Source organism: Lepisma saccharinum, chromosome 1 (genome assembly GCF_977018435.1).
Source record: "Lepisma saccharinum chromosome 1, izLepSacc3.1, whole genome shotgun sequence".
NCBI lineage: Eukaryota > Metazoa > Arthropoda > Insecta > Zygentoma > Lepismatidae > Lepisma > Lepisma saccharinum.
The window spans coordinates 161723052-161746246 of NC_139229.1; the positions used below are offsets into that span (position 1 = coordinate 161723052).

General features: G+C 38.5%; 1 protein-coding gene across 4 annotated transcripts in view; it reads right to left on the reverse strand.

The window, feature by feature from the left end:
• Positions 1 to 57: 57 nt before the first annotated feature.
• Hat1 (histone acetyltransferase 1) overlaps positions 58 to 23195 on the reverse strand; it is a 36791-nt gene continuing 13653 nt past the window's right edge. For all 4 annotated transcript variants that reach the window (XM_083141488.1, XM_083141497.1, XM_083141507.1 and 1 more), the window contains exons 3-10: positions 22308 to 22383; positions 21306 to 21429; positions 19020 to 19161; positions 18225 to 18384; positions 5336 to 5547; positions 4720 to 4871; positions 3625 to 3741; positions 58 to 764 (exon numbers count right to left, since the gene is read on the reverse strand). In XM_083141488.1, coding sequence (XP_082997614.1) covers positions 588 to 764; positions 3625 to 3741; positions 4720 to 4871; positions 5336 to 5547; positions 18225 to 18384; positions 19020 to 19161; positions 21306 to 21429; positions 22308 to 22383 — 1160 coding nt within the window. In that variant the 3' untranslated portion in view covers positions 58 to 587. The remainder of the gene's footprint in view (positions 765 to 3624; positions 3742 to 4719; positions 4872 to 5335; positions 5548 to 18224; positions 18385 to 19019; positions 19162 to 21305; positions 21430 to 22307; positions 22384 to 23195) is intronic.

Here is a 23195-nt window from a genome sequence, read left to right on the forward strand (position 1 = left end):
ATGATAAACATAAATTAAGAAATTGGGATACTTAAACTAAAGCAACAACTAAAGACATCATTTATAATGTGCAAATTTAATTCTGACTTCATACTCTTATCGAACTATAATAATAATGAACATCCCAATAAAAATAGCATTTTACTTAGCTTTGAACAATTACAGGCAAAATAACCAATTTCTTTGCACTTTGCTGTTCATTTTCAATCTAATGGATCATTATGAACTGAAATTACATTTTCAACTATCACCTGCTGGATTTTCTATCTTTAATAAAAATAATATTTTACAAAATCTACAGTAGATACTTAAACATACAAAAACATTCATCCAGAATAAAAATGAGTACTTTCTCACTTTTGAACAGAGGAACATACAGTGAAGAATTCTATATGAAAATGACTGTGCCATATGTATTATGCAATGTAATATGTTCCCTTATTCACAGCTTCTATGTTTCCAATGATGCAGAGAAAACACAAACATTTCGAATCAATAGTATTAGATTGTTAAGATATTTTTTCGCGTTACTCTTAAACTTGATAACAATGTAATGGTTCCCAACAATTCAGTCCTTTCAGTTGAGTTCAATCAATACTGTCAATATCCAATCGCTCTATTACATGACGATACTGGTCTTCCAATTCTTTATATTGACGATCCAAATTTTCCAACCGTTGCTCATTATTCGTGAATGATAATGTTGCCTGATACTCCTGAGGTTTTAACACACGTTGCAGTTTCTTCTTATCAGCTACCTCTTTCTGTTCACAAGAGATGAAAAAATTATTGGGATGTTTTAGAAACAGATGTGCAAGTGAATCCTAGTGTCAGGCTGGTGCAAGGAAATAGTGTTATAACATGTAAGCGCTGTACACTAGAATGATTCAATAAATGATACACTATACACTGTGCCAGAATGTAGTGCAAATGGTGTGCACATATACTGCTGGAAACTAAATCAATGAAGTAGACAATTTGGTTTGTAACCAACTAGACCCACAAGTGCTGCAAACTGATGGGATTAGTACATATTCTTGCTATAAACCATAACTCTTGTAGTGAATTTAAGATTTTACATAATAAAAGTTACAATATTGCAAATAAAGTAGGGATTGTGTAATGAGATTCTGCATACTGTACTTATGCTGTAATCATTTGAGTTTTTCTTTTTGTCATTAAAAAACTCATCCACTGCTACCAAAATGGTTGAATGTGCATTTCCTAAGCCAGTAGATCACCAATACTTGATCCATTAGCCACCAGATATAATCCCTCCCATAGGATTACTCTCAATATGGATATTGAACAATCACATAAGCTTATACATGGTGCAGCCGCATTCATAGTGTAATTTTGAAGTCTCAATTGTATGTGAAATAAAGTATTTTTATTGAATGACCTTAATAACTAATTGTACAAATGCCATTTACCAGTTATTGTTTGAATATGATCTCTGGCAAATGAGTACTGTGGTGTGCCACACACTCTTCCAAGCAGCATCGGATGTTGTTCATTACTTCCTCGAACACGTTTGTCAGGATACAGGGAACGACATCTCTGGTGCGATACTTCAGTTCCGAGATCGTGGCAGGATGCCCCTTAAGAAGAAGTCCGAAGAGGACAAATTTGAGGACCGAGTTGTCCACAGAATGTTACCATAATGGAAAATCACTTCCTGTGGAAGGGCCTGTCCCGAGAAATCCATGCACTCTCTCTCATTCTACTGTTTGATATTGGAACCCACGCTGCACAGAGTAACAAACAACAACTGAAGCACAGTCTGCTGTAAAATGGCAATTAATCATTTCCTACTCAAATTATGCTATGAACGCTGCTGCACGCTGTACATTCTGGAATGAATCCTTGCTATCCCTCCTGCATTGGCTTTAAATGCTAGGAAACAACCCCTACAAATGCAATAACTTTTAAAAAAAACAATTATTAACCGACGGAGACATCCTTTCCAATAATAACAGTTCTAATATAACAACTTTACATTTGCAGAATAAACTATGGATCATCCTGTATTTTAATACATTCTACAAAATATGGTTCTATTATTCTTGAACAAGCTTTATTTGCAATAACATTTCAGTTTAGAATTTCTGAAGCTAGGAACTGCTTCAAACCGACTATCTGATGTTGGTGATATACAAAGTATGATAAATTTCTTTCACAATGACTCAGGACAAATGGTAAGAGCTCTGTAGAGAAAACTGCATCTCCAGAGGCAAGATGCGAAAGCCTGCTAGGAAGGTAATCAGTATCTTTGATTGCCTAGGCCTATTTTGACATGGTCGCATTTATTCATAAGAAATATCCACATTTTTTTGATTTGGAGGGGGGTACAGCCCCAGGTCTCCATCTGCCAGGATAAGAGCTCCCTCCGCTGAGGAAAATACATGGATAATTTACATATTTGAAGTGTAAAACACAAAAAACTATAACTAACAATCTGACATAAATCAGCCTCAAACTTATAACTCAAATTGTGTGGTGGACCTCCACGTATCTAAAACCAGGTCTGGATAGAGCTCATCCTCAGATGGCACAGAAAGTGTTATGATTTCACATTCTCCATACAGTTCTGATTTAGCCCCATATGAACTTTCTTTGCTTTAACTCTCAAAAACTTGTGTGGATGAAAGTTTAAGAGAAGACACATGGTAGTCAAAGCAGCAGAGGCACCTTGAGACACACCACAGCCATATTTACTTCAGGTTAGTATGTACAAGGGCAAATCAAAAAATAAGATGAATTTAGTTGTACAATCGATTGTTTTGCATGTGTGTAATTATAATTTTTGTATGTTGTAGGTGTTGAGGTATAGTACGTTGTTTCTTCCGTTGAATAGGCCAGTCAAAACATGGTGCAGCAACTGGAACATTACACAAAAGTGGAGGTGCATATTGTCATGCCCCAGGGTACAATAATTACAGCCGAGAGGTACTGCCAAACTATGGACAGACATAAAACTGCCATACGCCAAAAATGCAGAAGAGCACTGTGACAGGGTGTGGTGTTCTTGCATGACAATGCGAGACCAACCGCATACAGCCGAATGTACCCGTCCACACATCGGTGGTATCAAGTGGGAGGTTCTCAAACACCCTCCCCGTACAGTCCCGATCTCGATCCCTCGGACTACCATCTGTTTGGACCCCTGAAGAAACACCTCCATGGAAAATGTTTTGACACAATTCAAGCAGTGCAAGAGGCTACCCTTACCTGGCTCAACAGTTTCAAGCAAGAATTTTTTGCGACCAGGATGGACGATTTGGTCTCCCACTGGAATAAATGTTTGGACCGCTGTGGCGACTATGTGGAATTGTAGTGTGATACCATATGCATAACATAATGTATTTGTACTCATTCACGTTTCGGAATAAACTCAATATTCACCTTACTTTTTGATTCTCCTTTGTATATTTTTATACATTTCCATGCAAGTCTTTCTTGAATAGGCTTTTATTACTACTCCTACCATACCTTTCTTTATGGCTTGATAAAAAGCTGTGCATCTTACACTTGAATTTTTCAACTATAATTGTAGGTTAATTGAAGCACTTGAGGAACACTTATTTTTAATTAGGTATGATTCCTGAATAAACACTTACTTACCTGATATGGAATATTTAGCCTATTCTTTACATCCAACCTGTAGCACCTATATTGATCTTCATCTTTAGTATCAGTGGCCCATAATCGCAGCACTTCATACACCCTTCGAGCTTGCTTCTGTGGGGGAAAAAATGTAAATGTTAACTTTACTCTTTAAGCCTCTGGGGGAAAAAATACTTCTCATAAGATCCACAGTAATGCAGGGGGAAGAAGTAGGAGTGGACATGTTGGCACAGACGTAGTGTCATTAGTGAAAACATTGATCTCTACTAAAGTTTTTAAAATAATTATATAAATATTTATAGTTACTTAAGTGAATTTTTGTATTTAGTATATGATAATTTACATACAAAATCTTGGGATGTTCTTTTGTCTACACCCAACACACACACAGTCCGATGAACATGAATTTAAATTTTAACTTGTCCAAACTTGTCCAAATCAGAAAATCTAAAACTTCTTGCTTTACTGGGACCATGAAGATTGAATGTATAATGCAGGAAAATGTAAAATCTGTGAGGAAAAAAACACACAGGGTTCCACTATATACATTACTATAAAATAAATGCAAAAAGAGCTGAAAAAAATCAGCCTTCAAAAGTCTTGCCAATGAAAACATTCGGGGAAACAGAAATTACCTAAAATTGAAAACATTCGGGAAACAGAAATTACCTAACATTTACAGCTTTCGCACAATATTTAAATTGTTGCACACAGTTATCAGATGGAACTCGTAAACTAAATATGTGCTTCAGATATACTATTAAACAAAGTAAGTGAAACATTTAATGATAGCACAAGACATAAGCTTTGCTTTAATGGAATGCATAATATTAATTTCTTTCCTTCCTAATTAGAGATCACCACCATTCTCACAACCATGAGAATCAGTGATGATTAGATACAAGAACAAGCACAATCAGTAATAAGCCCTCGGTCATATATTGCTGCTTTATTATACTTTCTATTAAATATAAACACACTACACTTAGTAACATTACACATAATTTGCTCCCTTTTGCAGAAAAGCATGTTTTACAAGTAATTAAAAAGAACGTCCTGAGACTGAGACTACCACATGTACTTGGACTTTACCTTATTTATCTTAAGCTTTTCACGAGCTTCCTTTGCCATCTCATTTGAAAACCCAGATTGCAGCTTCTCTGAATGAAAACTTTCAAGTTTCGAACAGTTCTTGGCATCAACATAATCCCTCAAGCGTTGGAATTCGTCTGATGGATCTTCCACTGTAAAAACAGAACTTTCAGAATTCAGTGAACCTCACTAAAACAATCAATTATGATTCGGGAGAGAACCTGGTTCTTGTATTTGCATTTTTGTTATTTTACATCACTTTTCTGCAATTTTTGGCTAATTTTGACAATGAGGATTAGTGATGATCACATGAAATTGATAAAAAGACACTTGCAAAGAACACCCATGCCCAGGCTGGGATTCGAACCTAGGAACTTCAGTGGCGATACTGAAAGTCAACCACTTCACGTGCTCAGCCACTGTTATTCTAGAAGATAAATTTCTTTGTCCTTGTGTATTTTGTTTACAAGAAAGAAAACAGGAATGAAAGTTACTGTACCAATATAGAGCCAAATTGATATCAGCTGTATCAGAATTGGAAGGTATAAATTTGAACTTAATCCCTGATACTAGTACACAGTTTTCAAGTTAACAGTTGAAAGAGAAATCTGCATACCTGTGATATCCACAATAGTTTGGTCTCCAACGTAATGCTTGTACAACACTTTCAACAGCTCAGCACCCAAACTTTGCCTTTGAAATGGTGGTAAAACAAGTACCTGGCTGATCCTTGGCCTTATGTTAAATGGATAGGCATAATACTGATACACTGTAGCAAATCCAGCAACTGCATACATAACATTTCCCTCACTGTGGTACTTTTCGTAACTAATGAAAAAGAAAAAATGCATTGTTAAAAAAATAAAGAGTAAAAATTCTTGGAAACACGTTGATTATTCACACTGTCCATGAAACGGATTGAATGTTCTATTAATTCTGGTGACCACTGCCACCATCCATGTAAAAACCTGTTGCTTCATGAATTGACATGGGCCAAGTGAGTACTACTTGCTTCTAATACATCATCAGCTGAATGCTATTTTGTCGTATGTCCATCTACACTAATTTTTCAGGGGACCTGATTGAAGTTTGACGTATGTGGATTTTGAAAACACTACAAGATTTGTGCAAATATTTCATTATTATTCATAATTCACACCACTTGACATCCAGATACTTCACTTCGGAACGTGGTGCATTAACATGTATGGAACATTAACTCATTTCGGTAACAAAACACACATTCAGCCAGTATACACATATTTAAATTCTGAAGTGTTCTACCAAAAAGTAAAGGATTAAATAGGAATAACATCTACCAGAGTTTATACCATAACTTTCAATTGCAGGTGGAATTTCTTTGGAGAGAATTTCTTTGGGAACACATGCTGGAAAATACAATAGCTATGTAGGAAATGTTACAGGAAAACCTATCTATCTGAAAATGCTATTACTGAAGGACACACGAGGTGGTATCAAAAAGTTTCGAGACTAGTTCTGTAACATGCCAACAGATGGCAGCTCAAGGCTGCACGCACAGGCACAGGGAGCACCAACCTTTCTAAGTCAGTGTGCCAAGAGATCGTCATGTGTACATCGTGAGCTGTGCAGCTGGTGCTCTTCTCACCACGTGTGTTACCACGTCTGCGATTTCATCATGGACAGCCAGTTAGAACAACGAGTGAACGTGAAATTCTGTGTGAAACTGGGTAAATCTGCCAGAGACACTTGACATGATTCGGCAAGTGTACAGCGATGCTGCAATGAGTCATGCGAGGTGTTCTGAGTGGCATGGGCACTTCAAGAGTGGAAGAACATCACTGGAAGATGAGGAGAGATCAGGATGACCTTCAACGAGCACAACACCCGAAAATGTCGAAACCATTCGGCAACTTGTGCATGAGGATCCTCGGAGAACAATCCACAACATTGCTGTCATTGTCGGTGTGTCATACGGAACAGTGCAGGCAATCCTCACGTGTGATTTGAACATGCACCGTGTTGCTGCCAAGTTCATCCCCAGGCTGCAGACCCAGGAGCAGAAGGAACACCACGTCCAAGTCTGCCAAGAACTCAGTCAGCAGGCCGTGGGTGACCAATCCCTCATGTTGAGGATCATTACTGGTGACGAAACTTGGGTGTACGGGTACAACCCTGACAGAAAGCAACAGTCTTCACAGTGGAAGAGCCCATCATCTCCATGACCAAAAAAGGCGAGGCAGGTCCGCAGCTCAACCAAGTGCATGCTCATAGTCTCTTTCGACATTCGCAGCATTGTGCATCACAAATTCGTCCCCAGGGGCCAGACCATCAATAGCGAGTTCTACTGCCAGGTAGGGATGTGCCGAAGCCGATTACAGATGTATGAAAATCGGCCGAAATTGACACATCGGTATTGGAATCGTGAAAAATCCGATATTTAAACCGGTACAGATTATACTAGAGTTTTTACCTTCTAAGTTTTATATTCTAGTTTTGTAAGATTTATTGAAAATTTGGCTATGATTCGTCATTATTGTAGAGTTTTTGTAATAAAATTATTGCAAACTCATTCAGAGGATCAACCTAACTATAAATCGGAAATAAAACAGTACATTGCTGAACCAGGACCTGCTGTTGTATTAGAAATTCAAAAATGAGTATTCAAACCTGAAGCAAGTGCTGAGAAAATACTTGGGCATACCTGCTGCATCAGTATTCAGTGATTGAGTGTTCAGTGTTGCTGAACAGATTTGAGATAAGAGAAGAAGTCGGTTACTTCCTGAAGTGCTTCCAAATCTTGTGTTTCTGAAGTTGAATCTGGCAGAACAGGAATTCATTTTGTATTTCAAAGAACTGCTTGTGTACTAATGTTTAATCTCTTGAGAATCCATGTTCTTCTTAAAGGTTCACATAGCATTTTGTAGATGCAAATGTACATTCGCATCTCTTGAGAATATATATGTATACCGCGTGAGACACCTAAAAGTACCACCTGAAATAGCAAAGAAACCAGAAACAGTAGCGATGTGAGGTTTGCGGGAAACAATAATATCAAATGGGGCTCGTAAATCGGAAGTATGGGGTGGGTCGAAAAATATCGACAAATGGGGCATCTGGAGCAAAGTCATATTTTTTTAAATGGAACGATATACAATAACATGCATAATATAAAAGAGCACACACAGAGAAACACAATGCCGTTGGTCTCATGCATCTACTGCACATAGGAACGAAGATATGGCCATGTGAAAATATGTAAACAAACTAACAAGTGGCCCACTTGACCGTCAATACCACGGCATGTAAGACTTCTCAGGTGCTGAATGCTGACCGATACATACAGTTTTTACAACATGAACTGCCTGTACTATTGGAGTACATACCACTTCAGACAAGGAGGGACATGTGGTACCAACATGACGGGTGCCCAGCTCACAGTGCAAGATGCGCTACAGCATGTGTGGAAAATACATTTCCAAATCGTTGGATTGGACGTGGAGGGCCTGTCAAATGGCCAGCTCGTTCCCCAGATTTGACACCGTTAGACTTTTTCCTGTGGGGAAAGATGAAGGACATTGTCTACCGGGATGTGCCAACAACTCCAGAGGATATGCAACACCGCATTACTGCGGCCTGTAGGGACATTCCCTACGAGATGCTACATTCTGTGCAACGATCTTTGCGTGGGCACCTCGTTGCATGTATCGCAGCTGACAGCCACCACTTTGAACACACACTTTGACAGGTTTTCGCTTCTTACGCAGTGGTTCTTCGACATACTGTCATGGTCATTTTCATTATATGTAACACTGTCAAATACATGGTGCTGACGATGTCTACTGTATTTTTTCTTCCTTTAACACGTTCTGTCTTCATCTTGTCCAATGGCTTCCGACATCTCATACTTGTACATGCCGTGGTACCGACGGTCAAGTGGGCCACTTGTTAGTTTGTTTACATATTTTCACATGGCCATATCTTCGTTCCTATGTGCAGTAGATGCATGAGACCAACGGCGTTGTGTTTCTCTGCGTGTGCTCTTTTATATTATGCATGTTATTGTATATTGTTCCATTAAAAAAAAATATGACTCTGCTCCAGATGCCCCATTTGTCGATATTTTTCGACCCACCCCATACTTCCGATTTACGAGCCCCATTTGATATTATTGTTTCCCGCAAACCTCACATCACTACTGTTTCTGGTTTCTTCGCTATTTCAGGTGGTACTTTTAGGTGCCTCACGCGGTATACATATGATAGATATGCAATAGAAATGTACATAGCAAATTTATTTTTGTCATGCTGAAAATAACAACCCATTTCTGTTTAATAATCTTATGTATCGGAATCGGTTCAATATCGGTTCCAAAGATTATCGGTGAGTACATCGGCATCGGTAAATTTTCGGCTTCATCACATCCCTACTGCCAGGTTTTAAGGCATCTGAGGGAGGACATTCGGCGAAAGCGACCGGATCTGTGGCACGCAAAAAACTGGCTGATCCACGACGACAATGCACCCTGTCAACATGCTCTCCTCACACGTGAGTTTCTCACCAGAAACAAGATGATCACACTTCTGCACCCACCCTACTCACCAGATTTGGCTCCTGCGGACTTCGCCATCTTCCCAAAGATGAAGATCCACCTCAAAGGTCGCCGTTTTGACACCATTGCGGAGATCCAGCGCGAATCGCAGAAGATGCTTGACATGCTTAGAAAAGAAGACTTCCAGGATGCATTCCAGCAGTGGCAGAAATATGACAATCAGTTTTTGTCACCTACTTTTTATTATTATTCTATATCCTAGGTTTTCATTATTTTATATTTTTCTGTAACCTTCGTATCCGCTTGAAGCTTCGGCAGAAAAACACCACGTTTCTGAACCTTTTGTGTTTTTCTGCTTTTGTCGACTTTTCCCCCTTTCAGTCGTAGGAGCTCGGAACTAACAATATGCTGTGATAAATCTTTCACTGTTTTTGAGCGACTTTTGTGCATTTGGCGACGGAAAGTCAACGTGGGAGGCCAATTACTGGAGGAACATGTTACGTACCGGATGAGGGTAGAACTATTCTTTTCACCCCATTCTAACGCAACACGTGTGCTTGAAGAAGCTGGATCAAGCAAAAAAGGGACGCTTGACCACCAACGTCGTAACTTCAGATTTCCGCGCCTAAAAGTCAGTCCGTTGTATTCGAAGTTTCAAGCTGTCTTTATATAGTGGCAGAACGAACAAACAAGTACAGTCTACCGCCAGTTTTTGAACCGACAACAGCTCTGCGACAGTCGGAGTAAAGATTCGGGACTTTGTCTCTTTTTCTACCGCGCCGTGTATTTTATCCTGCGTGAGTGAGTGACAGTGACTAGTTGTACGAATACGCAGTGTTAATTAGTGACCTGTGCACTGGATTCGCGTTATTCGTTTTGTGACGAGGAACATTAATACAACTATGGCGGGCTAAAATCAAGAGAAGGAGGGCTACGGGTGTTCCTAGCCTGCATGAAGCCGACAACGCAGCAGATCATCGCTCAGCATCGTGACATCACACCACTAAAACGCCGCCACAAGCGCTACAAAAGCCACAAACGCCACATCGCCACAAACGACGCCCACAGCCCGATTAGAAGTCATAAAATGATACCGCCGAAAGCAGAAGCCGAATCAGCACCCTAGAGTACACAGACGCCGACGCCCGACGAGAATTCTACGGAAAGAGAGAAATTGGAAGATGAAGCGACACCAGCCCACACTTAGATCTACCATCTAGAAGAGAAGATTGAGATAATGAAGCGACACCTACTGCGTCTTGAGACGACGCCGACGTCCCGCGTGAGATTAGCAGCGAGAATCCACGAGTACCCCCGGTAAAGAAACTTCACCCGTTTTCGCCGTCCCCCCAGAAAGAGAGAGAGAGACGATGCGAAGCAATTAATCGCTCCATTACGAGGCCGACAAGATGATCGCCGTGATGTTGAAGCGTAGAAGGAAGGTGTGTCCAAAAAGATTGCGAAGTGCCGCTACAAAGAAGTAATGTGGGGAAGTGTTAGTGTTGCAAAGAGGACCGCGGATCGACGTCCCGCCGCCGTTTAGAGGACTACGGTAAACGTCGCTGGAACGTCTAGAACGTCGAGATGGTATAGTATACTACTGTTAATTTTCTATATGTGTGAGTGATTATCTACCCAAGCCTCCAAAGATCGGCCGTCGGACGAAAAGATACCAGTATTTAAAATTAAAAGTCGCGAAGGTATTGATTATAATTATTTCTCGCCAGCATCATCTAAATTTCACGACAATTGCTAATTCGGAAGATATATTCACAGCATACTGTTGTTTTTCCACGCTCTGCGCCGAACTGTTGAGTAATAATTTTTATTTATGTCACCTTATATGCTTTATTCGGTAAAATATTTGATTAAAAACAGCATAAATCGTGTATCTCTTGCATAGATCACCTCTCAAGTTTGCTAAGTGAGGAAGTAAGTTAACTTCGTGCTATTTTTAATGTATTCATACATCAGTGTCTTCATTTTTATTCTGTAAACATGTATGCCTTGCAGCTGATATCTAAGCCTAATGTTATTGAAGTTCCAAGGCGCATTAGTGATAATTCTACAACAATTATTTAAATGTCTAAATAAATTGCAACAATAAAAAGTTTACGTGTCATGCCCATTGGCAGAATGTAATGAGCACGTGCAGATGAAAGTTTAGTATCTTTAATTCTAAGCATATTAACGTTTTCGGGCGCAGTTTAATATTCATAAGAAAAACTAAATATTGCATGGTGTCTAAAAAAGGGCCAATGTATTTATCTTAATGTAATTTTCCCCCTGCGGTATGAGAGAGTGTGTGAATGCTGAGTGATAGCGAGGGGTTGTGTAATCTGTCTATTTTTGTGTGTTATATAATATACATTTTTGTTATCTATGCTTGACTATGATTTGTGTTCATACAAATAGTATACTAATCCTCATAACTGTTGGTATTTATATTTTAGTTCAACGTTAAGTCAGCAAAGCATTTCTGCTGGCTAACATCAATTATTATTATTATTATCTACGTCATTATTATTGATTATTATTATTATTCAACGTCACTTTATGCACGAGTCGGCTATTCGTCGGGGGTAAAAACCGATCCGGTCACACGTACCCTGGAATCAAACCGTTTAGCTGGGCCCGGCACCTAGGAAGGGGACTTCGGTCTCCGGACTAAGTGTCAAACATAGTCAAACCAAAGGTCCGATGAGAGAAATGCTGGGAGTGCTGTATTGCTGTACAAGGTGACTATTTTGAAGAAGATTGTGCGTAAACGTAGATAAATAAAGTACTTTCTTGTAAACAGAGCTAGTCTCGAAACTTTTTGATACCACCTCGTAGAACTGAAATTCTGGTCACATTAAACTACTGGAAAACAAATTAATCCTACTTGGCTGGCAATAATTGATCAAGTTGCCTCTCTCTTGCAATTCAGAAGAAAAGAAAGCTTGAAATGTACTCCACAAGTCACTTCGCCAATTACCCAAGATAGCATTTTTGTTATTAAAATATTTGAACTCAAATAGACAAACTTTTATACACAAAGAATCTGTGTACCAAGTTAGAATACAGAACAATTTGAGTTTAATTTTATGTGAAGGGCCAAGAACTTGTGTAATATCCACAAAGTTTTAATAAAGAATAAAAAGGGATAAAATAATAATAGTAAATGGGAATATGTAAAATTTTAGAAAATCGTAAGGTTCGGGTAATTTTTAAAATTGGAGGTTACTTGCTGGAGCCCTATTTGCAAACACACTGCAAATATTTTTTTTTCTTTATTATTACAAGTAAAAATAAAACCTATCACAAAACATGACCAGTAGTTCAAACGAAATATCCATTCGTAAGTTACATAATCTAATTTTTGGATGGAAAAAATTGACATTTTCAAAATGCATTTGTTTAAAAAATAGTAACAATAAAAATATGTTTCGTCACTCCAGTAGTTCATATCTTCATATGTATATAAATGAACAAAAAAGACAGGCTGAATTATCATCTGTAGTTCTCAAGAAATGACATTAAGTGCTGCCACGTGGTGTTGGTTTCGGTGGAAACCAGCCATCTGCTAAAGGGTGAGAAGAATTTAATAGAAGAAATATTATGAATTCCTAAGAAAAACAAAAGCAAGAGGTGCGGTGAAAAATCAGTGGTGATTAACAACCCTCACTCTCATGGTAGGGGAAGGAGGATGACTGCTTTTAGATGCTCCGTATTACATTCAACTGAGACATCTGATCTCTGTCAATTGGCAATTTGTTACTAGCTTTGGAAGTCTCAAGTAAGGCAGCATCAATTATTGTTAGATGTCAATAGGTGATCATATGTATATATTGAAATGCAAGTGTTCTATAATCAGCTTCAATAGAGACATGTGGAATAGTTCAGATCCAATTTTAAACTGTATACATATCTAATCCTAATTAGCCCATCAGAATATTGTATTCAAACCCTAAGGAAAGCAGCATTTAGCAACTATCGGTTTACTAACAGTGCACTTGTTCTTCAATCCAAACGCAGAAGGCTCGACTTTTATCTATTTGATGGGAGGTGTAAGGAGTTCCTTTTCCCCTTCCTGTCAGTCAAGTGAGGTGTGATGTATTCAACTTGTGCACCCCCTCCCACCACTCAGCCATGTATCCTCTTGTCTGATAGGTCTACCTGCCAGAAGTTCAAGGCTGCTTGATGAATCCAACTGTTGCAAAAGATAGGAATAGGAAAAGTGGAGGGAGAAGTTGTGTGGACAATGGAATAGCCTGCTGGTAAACTTTATGACATCAGCACAGTTTGGCAAAAGGTATGAAGTAGGAGTTAAGTCAAACGTAAAATCAAGGTAAATGCCCTATTGTTTAACATGGCCGTTTGTCATGACCTGAAGGTTGAATGTGCTAAGCAGGTAAACACAAAATATGGGAACGTAATATTGGGGTTTCATGGTAATTCATATTTTCATTAGTACTGAACATTAATCTGTTAGAATTATAACTATGCAGTTAAAAATAAATACGGAGAAACTAGTACTCACTTTTATCCACGAAGCTGTTTTTTCTTTTTCGATTAATTTCAGTGGCCACTGCCACCATCCTCGTTGGAACTTGCTGTACTGTTGCTTGGCGTGCATCTTTTGTTTGTAGTTCTCTGGCTGCTGCTAGGGGCGCTGTTGTTAACTGTGCGTCTGGCTCTGTGTTGTATGCTATTTCCGGGCGATAACTGTTGTAGTAGGGGAATCCAAGTGTGGTGCGCTTACCTGCTATTGATGTTTAGCTCGTGCGGGAAGCATACGACACAGATCGAGACGCACAGTTAACAACAGCGCACCTAGCAGCAGTCAGAGAACTACAAACAAAAGACGCACGCCAAACAACAGTACAGCCAGTTCCAACGAGGATGGTGGCAGTAGCCAATGAAATTAATCGAAAAAGAAAAAACAGCTTCGCGGAGTACTAGTTTCTCCGTATTTATATACTTCCGCGTCTCTCTTTTCCCAATTATGAATATGCAGTTAAATAGTACTATGGCTATATCACCTGATACATATATGGATCCAAGAATGGTATTCATTCTAGTTGGACTTCAACTAGAAAATCATTCATATAGGCCAGTATTAATCTAAGTGCACTACTTAAACGGTGAAAAAACAAAAACTGAAAAAGTAAAAATCAACATTCTTGAAAGTGCAGGGTGAGTCGCAAGTTCATTATGCTGGGTACAATTGGTCATGACAGACACATGTTAGGCCCAGGGAGATCCATAGTTGTGTGTGATGGGGAACGTGCAGGTCATTCAACAAGTCCCCAGCTTCCAATCCATCTGCTGGGAAATTTATCATGAGAAAACTGTCTCATAATGTTCTCATACGGTGATGGCACTTCATCCTGCTGAAAAAAAAACTCTGGAAAAAGTGCTGTATTCCATAAGCAAGGCTGAAAAACCAGTTCACTTAGCAAATTCAAGTAGCCCTCAGCAACTAGGTTTCATCATTGAAAATGGACCAACCAATCATGTTCGCCATAAACCATGCGATGCCATTAGCTTGCCAGCACAAACCATTCGGCTGGGATCTGTGTAATGTGGATTATCAGATGACAAGTATTGTATATTGTATTGTATATTCTGCTTCATCGTGAACGTAAAAATTAGTATTGTCACTGTGATAATATTCAACCCTTTGGGAATGTTGCTGATTAAAATCATGTGCAATGTCATGTGAGCTTCTTACCCTAGGTGTCAGTGTGATCTCCTTGCATTACTCGCTCGTTAAGAGGAATTCTAATGATTTTTCTAACACTTCGAAAAGGAGAAATTGGTTACAAGCATGCATTCATAATTTTGCCCTGGTTAAATATTGTGTCGCCCCAGTAGAATTTGTTCATGCTACCATTTGAACTTAGGAAGTTCAACATCTGCGCGAGCTTACATTATCTGTGACTTGCACAAGATTAAGAATATTCAAGAATTAATCTGATTTTCTTAAAAACAACAAAATTAACCATTATGTAAACGTTTTTGGCATTTGGAAAATATATTATAAAGGTATATTATTTACAACTTTAACTATTTTATGTAATTATTGTAAAAGTCTATTTTAAATGTCATAATTATGTAAATCCATAGAAACCTGTAAATATCCACCAGTTTCCTTGTTTTTTTGTAAATAACTGTGAAGTATAAAAGGAAGCCGTTTTTCTGTATATTTCAGCTTTCTTACCCTATTGCTGGTATCACAAGTTTACCTTGTAAGGAGAACTACCCAGTCTTCGGACCCTGCAATTTGCTTGGGCTGGTTTCTCATAAACTGCTGCTTCGGCTCTAGTTGCTTCCGATACCAAAGCAATTGTGAATAATCTTGGAAGGGTTACCAGTTTCAGATTTGTCATCAAATCTGCATCAGTTAACCTAAATCTAAGATTGCCAGGGATTAAGTATCATTGTACATTATTGATAATAAATCAATCTTTATTGAAAGGAAGTTCCATACCTTTTCATTACTAAAAACTTAATTCATAATTGGGAAAAGAGAGACGCGGTAGTATATAAATACGGAGAAACTAGTACTCACTTTTATCCACGAAGCTGTTTTTTCTTCTTTTTCGATTAATTTCAGTGGCCACTGCCACCATCCTCGTTGGAACTTGCTGCGCTGTTGCTTGGCGTGCGTCTTTTGTTCGTAGTTCTCTGGCTGCCGTTAGGTGCGCCGTGTGTCTTGGTGCGTCGTCTGCCTATTTCCGGGCGATAACTGCTGCAGTAGTGGAATCCAAGTGTGGTGCGCTTGCCCGCTATCGATGTTTAGTTTGTGCGGGAAGTGCATTATGGCGTTCGTTTCCTTGATTTTGGTGTCTATGAGCGTGTGGGCAGTGTGTTTGACTCGAACCTTTTGAATTTTATGGCTATTGTATTTGATATGTCTAGCAAGACCAGTAGTGGGTTGGGCTTTTTTCGCATCTGCTAGGTGCTGTTGGATTCTTTCATTGACAGATCTGATAGACCTGCCAATGTAATGAGCCTTGCATTCACACTCTGCATCATATACACCTGGGTTGTCAAGGGGAGAGAGGAAGTACTGTTTGTGCTTGTTCAGTTTATCAGTTATTTTGGAGTTGGGTTTGTGCGCTACTTTGATGCCAAATGGGAGAAGGGCTTTGGCTATGCGGTTGGAAGTGGTGGGATGGTAGGGGAAGGCAAACCATTTATATTGGTCGCTGGGGGTTGGTTGTGGCTGGGCTGTTTGTGGATGGGTTGATTGTGGTAGGTTAGGGTGTCTGACCTGTATTTCCGCCTTACTGCACCAAGTGGAAAGTTGTGATTCAGTGTAGCCATGTTTCAGGGCTATTTCTGTGATGGTGGCTATCTCCTCTCGTAGATCCTCTTCCTTGCCACAGTAGGAGAAGGATCTTCGATAAAAGTTTAGCCACACATTGGCTTTTTGCTTAGGGGGATGGCTAGAGAGAGCATGTATGTACTGGTTGCCTGCATCAGGTTTTCTGTAGAGGGTGGTTGTGAATTTGTTAAGTGCACGGCTGATGGTGATGTCCAGGAAGTTGATTTTACCAAGTTTTTCATGCTCTACGGTGAAGTTGGGTCTGGGGTGGATGCTATTTAGCTTGTTCACTAGGAGGTTGAGTTCTTCTGCCTTTTTGTATACAACTATTGTGTCGTCCGCGTACCTTCCAAACAGCCCAGCCACAACCAACCCCCAGCGACCAATATAAATGGTTTGCCTTCCCCTACCATCCCACCACTTCCAACCTCATAGCCAAAGCCCTTCTCCCATTTGGCATCAAAGTAGCGCACAAACCCAACTCCAAAATAACTGATAAACTGAACAAGCACAAACAGTACTTCCTCTCTCCCCTTGACAACCCAGGTGTATATGATGCAGAGTGTGAATGCAAGGCTCATTACATCGGCAGGTCCATCAGATCTGTCAATGAAAGAATCCAACAGCACCTAGCAGATGCGAAAAAAGCCCAACCCACTACTGGTCTTGCTAGACATATCAAATACAATAGCCATAAAATTCAAAAGGTTCGAGTCAAACACACTGCCCACACGCTCATAGACACCAAAATCAAGGAAACGAACGCCATAATGCACTTCCCGCACAAACTAAACATCGATAGCGGGCAAGCGCACCATATTTGGATTCCACTACTGCAGCAGTTATCGCCCGGAAATAGCAGACGACGCACCAAGACGCACGGCGCACCTAACGGCAGCCAGAGAACTACGAACAAAAGACGCATGCCAAACAACAGCGCAGCAAGTTCCAACGAGGATGGTGGCAGTGGCCACTGAAATTAATCGAAAAAGAAGAAAAAACAGCTTCGCGGATAAAAGTGAGTACTAGTTTCTCCGTATTTAAAAACTTAAGGTATAAAATCCGACACCAGTGACCAAGTCAGGGCTGCACTTTAGTTACCCAATTAAGACAACTGAGAAGTCCCATCCAGGGTTAACTTAGTAACCAGACCTAAGCCCTAGAGGACCAGTGTATGTGCGTGTCAAGATATGTTGAAGAAACCTTTACCACTCATGAAATTCTAGCCCGATTTATCACATCATTCCTTCTCTATCTAATTTTAAAGTTGAATTCAATATGGCAGACCTCCACTTGGCAACACAACTATGGTTCCCCCTGGACCTAACACATTCTATCATGACCAACTGTACACAGCATACCTCCTTTACATTCTATGGGGGGTGTTAAGGGACTTTTGAATTTGAATTGTTGTTTTGGAGTTTAAAGTGGGATTCAAACCACTGTGCAATGTGCCTCCACCAGGTACTGAACCCGGGACCCCTTGATTATAAGGCGACTACTACTTCATCGGCAAGGGACTTTTGACGCACTCTATATACTGAATTACACAAACAAGCAATGTGTTTACTATTGAACTTCACTTCATAACAGCACATTTGTTAAAAATTAGCTAAATAAAATCAAGATAACTTTCACTAACAGAGATATCAAACTTACAGTGTGAAGAATTTCCAGTGGTCATCATCAGCATCGATAAAGCTTGCGGCATCAATGTACCACAAAATAAAAGTCTGTAACCGCTCATGGAAGTTCCGAAAACCTGGAGCATTTATATCACATAGGTAGACCTCGTAAGTCCTTGACTCGTTTTCCTCAACTGTATCAGTGTAGAAAAAAAACACATACATTAGCCAAGGATACAGCATTGTGAAGCATTATCGCATAAATGGTGCAAGAATATAGCTACTATAATAATTTCTATAAAACAGTTCTTGCTTTAAAAGCCTTTCCAAAATTTCTTGAAATATTCTATTAAATGTAAAATATTAATTTTTTATGCTCTAAAAACAACGGAAATATATAGGTAAAAGTAAAAAGTATTTTCATTCAAAATGACAGACTGAATCACACTTTTTCATGTTTACACATAGATGTAAAATTTTGCAGTAGCTTCATAACACTGTGGGAGGTAGCATTCATGTAATGTGGATTCATCGGGTGTTGCAAATTGTATGTATTGTGACCAAGGGTGCATACAATGGGTGGGGCAAAGGACACTCCCCCCCTCCCCCCCACCAGTTGTCTGGAAAACTTCATGTAACTTGAATGGTTAAACTGTAGCAAGGTTGGCAAGGATTATAATCGGAACATGGTGAAATTTTTCACTCCTGAATGTTGGGATCATAAAATTTAAGGAATGTCCAACCTTCATAGTGCAGAAAATACCAAGATTTTTTATAAAATACAGTATTATTATTATTTACTTCCATTTTAGTGAAATAAATTACTTACATCCATCGATTTTGAAAGAATGTTTAAGTTCTCCAAATGGTTTGAAATTAACATCTTTCGCTAAGCTGCTAACGAAATCATCTATATTTGTCAAATACCCTGGTTGAAGTTTCTCAGCAACCTTTATCAGCACATCATCTGCCTGTAAAACAGAGGGATGAGACACAAAGAGTAGGAAAATGTATACCATACAGATACGTACTATGTCAACTTACATCCATGTACAATATCTGATTTTGTGAAGAAATGTTGATATTTACATAAATCTTTTGTCGGGTGCAATCCATGCCTTGTTCGAATTTAGTAACTGTTAAATACAAAATACCAATTGTTATTGCATTTTCAAAATGCTAAAATATTTGATTCTTGCGCAATGGAATACATAAATATTACCAGACAAATAGTTCTTTACTATTTTAATAAATTTTTCCCTTTCATATTTTAGATATAAAAGTATTTCAGAAAACAGCCTAATGTACAGTGTTTTTTAAAAGTCCTGCAGGATTCTAAAAACCTATAACTTTAAAGTAATAGGTTCATTACAACGAAATATTGTTTGTTACACAGAGGAAACTATAAAATTAATGTGGTTTTGCTTCATCGTCAGATTATCCAGCTGGGCACCATTCACGTCCAAACACTCTTGCAACCTTTGTTTCAATCTGAGAATTGCATTCTGCCAGTGCTCATCCAGAATGTTGTGAATCACATCACGTATCTTGAACTTCAGGTCGTCAAGATCTGTCGGTTTGTGTGCAAACACCCAGGTCTTGATATGTCCCCACAGCCAGTAATCACAAGGCATAAGGTCTGGTGACCTTGCGGGCCAAGGTGTGGGTCCTCTGTGACCACTACATTTCTTCCCAAATTGAACATCAAGAAACTCACAACTTCAAGGGCAAAGTGCATGGGGGCATCATTTTGCTGGAAGTGGACCTCATTGATGATGTCTAACCTCTGAAGTTCCGGGACAAGGAATGTCAAACATGTTCAGGTAGCTGGCACCCTTCACTGTGTCCTCTTCGAAGAAGAATGGACCAACGAGGTGGTCCATGAAAAATGCACACCACACATTGACCTTGGGGCTATCCTGTCTCGAACTCACTTGGATTCTCAACCCCCGAAATACGGCAATTGTGTCTATTCACTTTTCCTGAAACATAGAACGTCGCCTCATTAGAGAAAAGAATGAGAGACTGAAGGGCATCACCATTTAATTGAGTTAACATTACTTCACAAAAGTCTTTCCTTGTGTCAGTGCTCTTCCATCAGATCCTGCAATCTCAACTTGTAGGGCCTGCCTTTCACTTTCTTGCGTATAATATACTGTGTAATGTAGACCTTGCCACTCCCAGTTCTCTGATTAAGAGTTTTCATTCGATTCCGTTCCACGCTCTCCTGCACTGCATCCACCACATCGTTACTCTACCTTGGCCTCCCACTATGTGGCAAATCTGCTATGCTTCCCGTAGCCTTAAACTTTTCATACCATCTCTGGATACTAGTCACCGCTGGAGGTGTTGTTCCAAATGTTGTTTGGAACCTTCTCTGCACCAAAACACAAGATTTTAACTTGGCAAGCCATAACATGCACTAAGCCATGACACTCACTGAGATTTTTCCTGCATCAACATCATCTTTGAATCACGTGATCACTTGCATACACCTCATTCCAGCAGTGTGGACAGAACAAAATTTTAAATTTTCCTGTGTAAAAAGACAATACTATGTTGTAATAAACCTATTATTTAAAGTTTTTACTTTTTAGAATCCTGCAGGACTTTTAAAACACACTCTATATCTGTTACCCTGCTCATAGTATTCCTACGGAATTCATCTACCACCAATTCATACTTTGTCACCTGCACCTATGTGGCCTAAAAAAAGTATATTTTCAAGGTACATATGCATTTTATCATAATGTTTTTATTTTAGAATTGTTTATGTTTTTGTTATTTTTTATGCTGTTAACATTTACACTTTTCTTTTGTTTTTACTTTATATGTGTGCATACAATGGTATTTCATGAAAAAGAAATAGATGAATGGGTAAAAGTACTTCAAAATATATGGAATTTTACTTAATTGCCATATTTTGGACCAATATCTCTGTTGTGTGTGGTGTCCACATGTTGAAACAAATTTTAAGTCATGCAAAGCATTTAAATCTGTATATTAAAAGATGAGCCATAATTTTCGAGCATACAGTTGGTCAATGGCCTGGAATCACATTACATTTTTTTTCTATCTAAGCTTGATCTAATTCCATTTTCCTGCCATATCTTACCTCAACGCCATCACACATTTCTGGATCCACTTTTTCTGAGTATGTCATCCCTAGGTAAGTCACTAACTTTGATGCTGTATAGTATAATTTTATCCTTAAGTTCTGATATCCAAATATAGTTTCACTGGGGAATAGAGAAACAAAATTACAATATTAAAAACATATGATATGGTACGAAACAACAATTATTAAACATACATAGAATACTTATTTTCAGTAGTAAATGCAGTATTTAGGAACAATCAGAAAATTCAATGAGAAGGAAAGTACAGTATTTTAATATAATATGGAATGGAAGGACAGGAGTCTTCTATGCATACAAAATCAAAGCAAAAATTTAAGGGATAAAATAAGAGATACAATTAGCCCTGTAATGAGACGTGAGAAATAAGTTTCACCCGGTTCGGACAGTGTCATCAGTGTTCTTGCATAAAAGAAGCATATTATCCAATCCTGGAAAAATCAATGAACTTCATGACAGAGTAGCAGATGAGAGAAATCAAAGATATGGTTGATTGTTGCAAAATTGATATAAAGTTCTGATTTAATAAGTGGAAAAAATTTCAAGTTTTTGATCCTCTAATATTAAAATAGTTAAGTTTGGGGTAGAAATTACACAAACTACGGCAGTTAAGCTAACAAAGACAGAGAATCAATAACGGTTGAATTATAAAATGTAAGAAACTGTAGAAATACTTGCACAAATGGAAGGGAGTAACATTAGTTTCACATATTCTCTAGCGAGGCAAAACCTTCCATTTCAGACATTTACTCCTCCTCTAAGAAAACAACCTCAAACATAATTCCTATTAAAAAAAAGTATCATCATTTTTAAGCTACTGTGTCACAAACAAAACAACCAGAATGATATGAAACAAAAATTTAAAGATTACATTAGGCACAGTCCAAAATTTCAATTGTTACAGGACATAATAAGATGCATTTATTATATTAGACAAAGCATTTCCACTAAAAAAAAAAATCTGCAGCAAGTCAACTTACTTTTCACCAAACACCTGATGTGACATCTGAGGTTTAAAGCTGCACTTATCATCTTCTATATCAGATGGATTTCTTACTGGGAAAGAAAATAATAAAGTTGTAACATTATGTTCCATTCATAGTAAATGCTAAATATTACAGATGATTCAATATTTTATGGCCACTGGCTGATAACATCATATCAGCAATTCTTAAGAATATATTAGCATAATTTATGTACATTTGTATAAAATATGTGTACATAAGATTTTCATTTTCTAAGGCAAACTCTATTAGAAACATAGTCATTAAATAACAAGGATCTTAATCACATTTATGTTCTCCATGAAAGTTTGTCATTTTATATTTGCAATTTTTCATATCGGTACACCCCACTGAAAATATTACAAGATAAATGCACTATGAACATTCACCCTGTCTCTAGTAATATGAGGTTCAAGAACTTAAACAAAAATGCCACTCAGCTGAGGGCAACTACAGCTCCAGCATCATCAAAATTACATATCATTGGTTAGTGAAATTTAATTTGCAAAGAAATTAATGATATTACAAGTACTTACAGTCTGGAGCTTTTTCGAGGGATTACCAACGTTTTGAAAAGATTGCATTTTTTTCACGGTACTTCGAATTACAACTGGCTACATATTATAAATTTCTGGATTTAGATCTTCATTGTTGAATGTTAGAAACTCCATCATTTGTGCTTCCATTGTAACACAGCCTCATAATTTTGATTGCAATGCAAATAACTGAGGTGGTAGATGGAAGATCACCCAGTACACATTAACCACTGCTCAGGGTGTGTTTGCATGTTGAAGTTAGCCAATCACTATTATTCATTTTTAAAATAAAGTGAGGTACAGTGGTATAGCTCACACAAAGTATTAG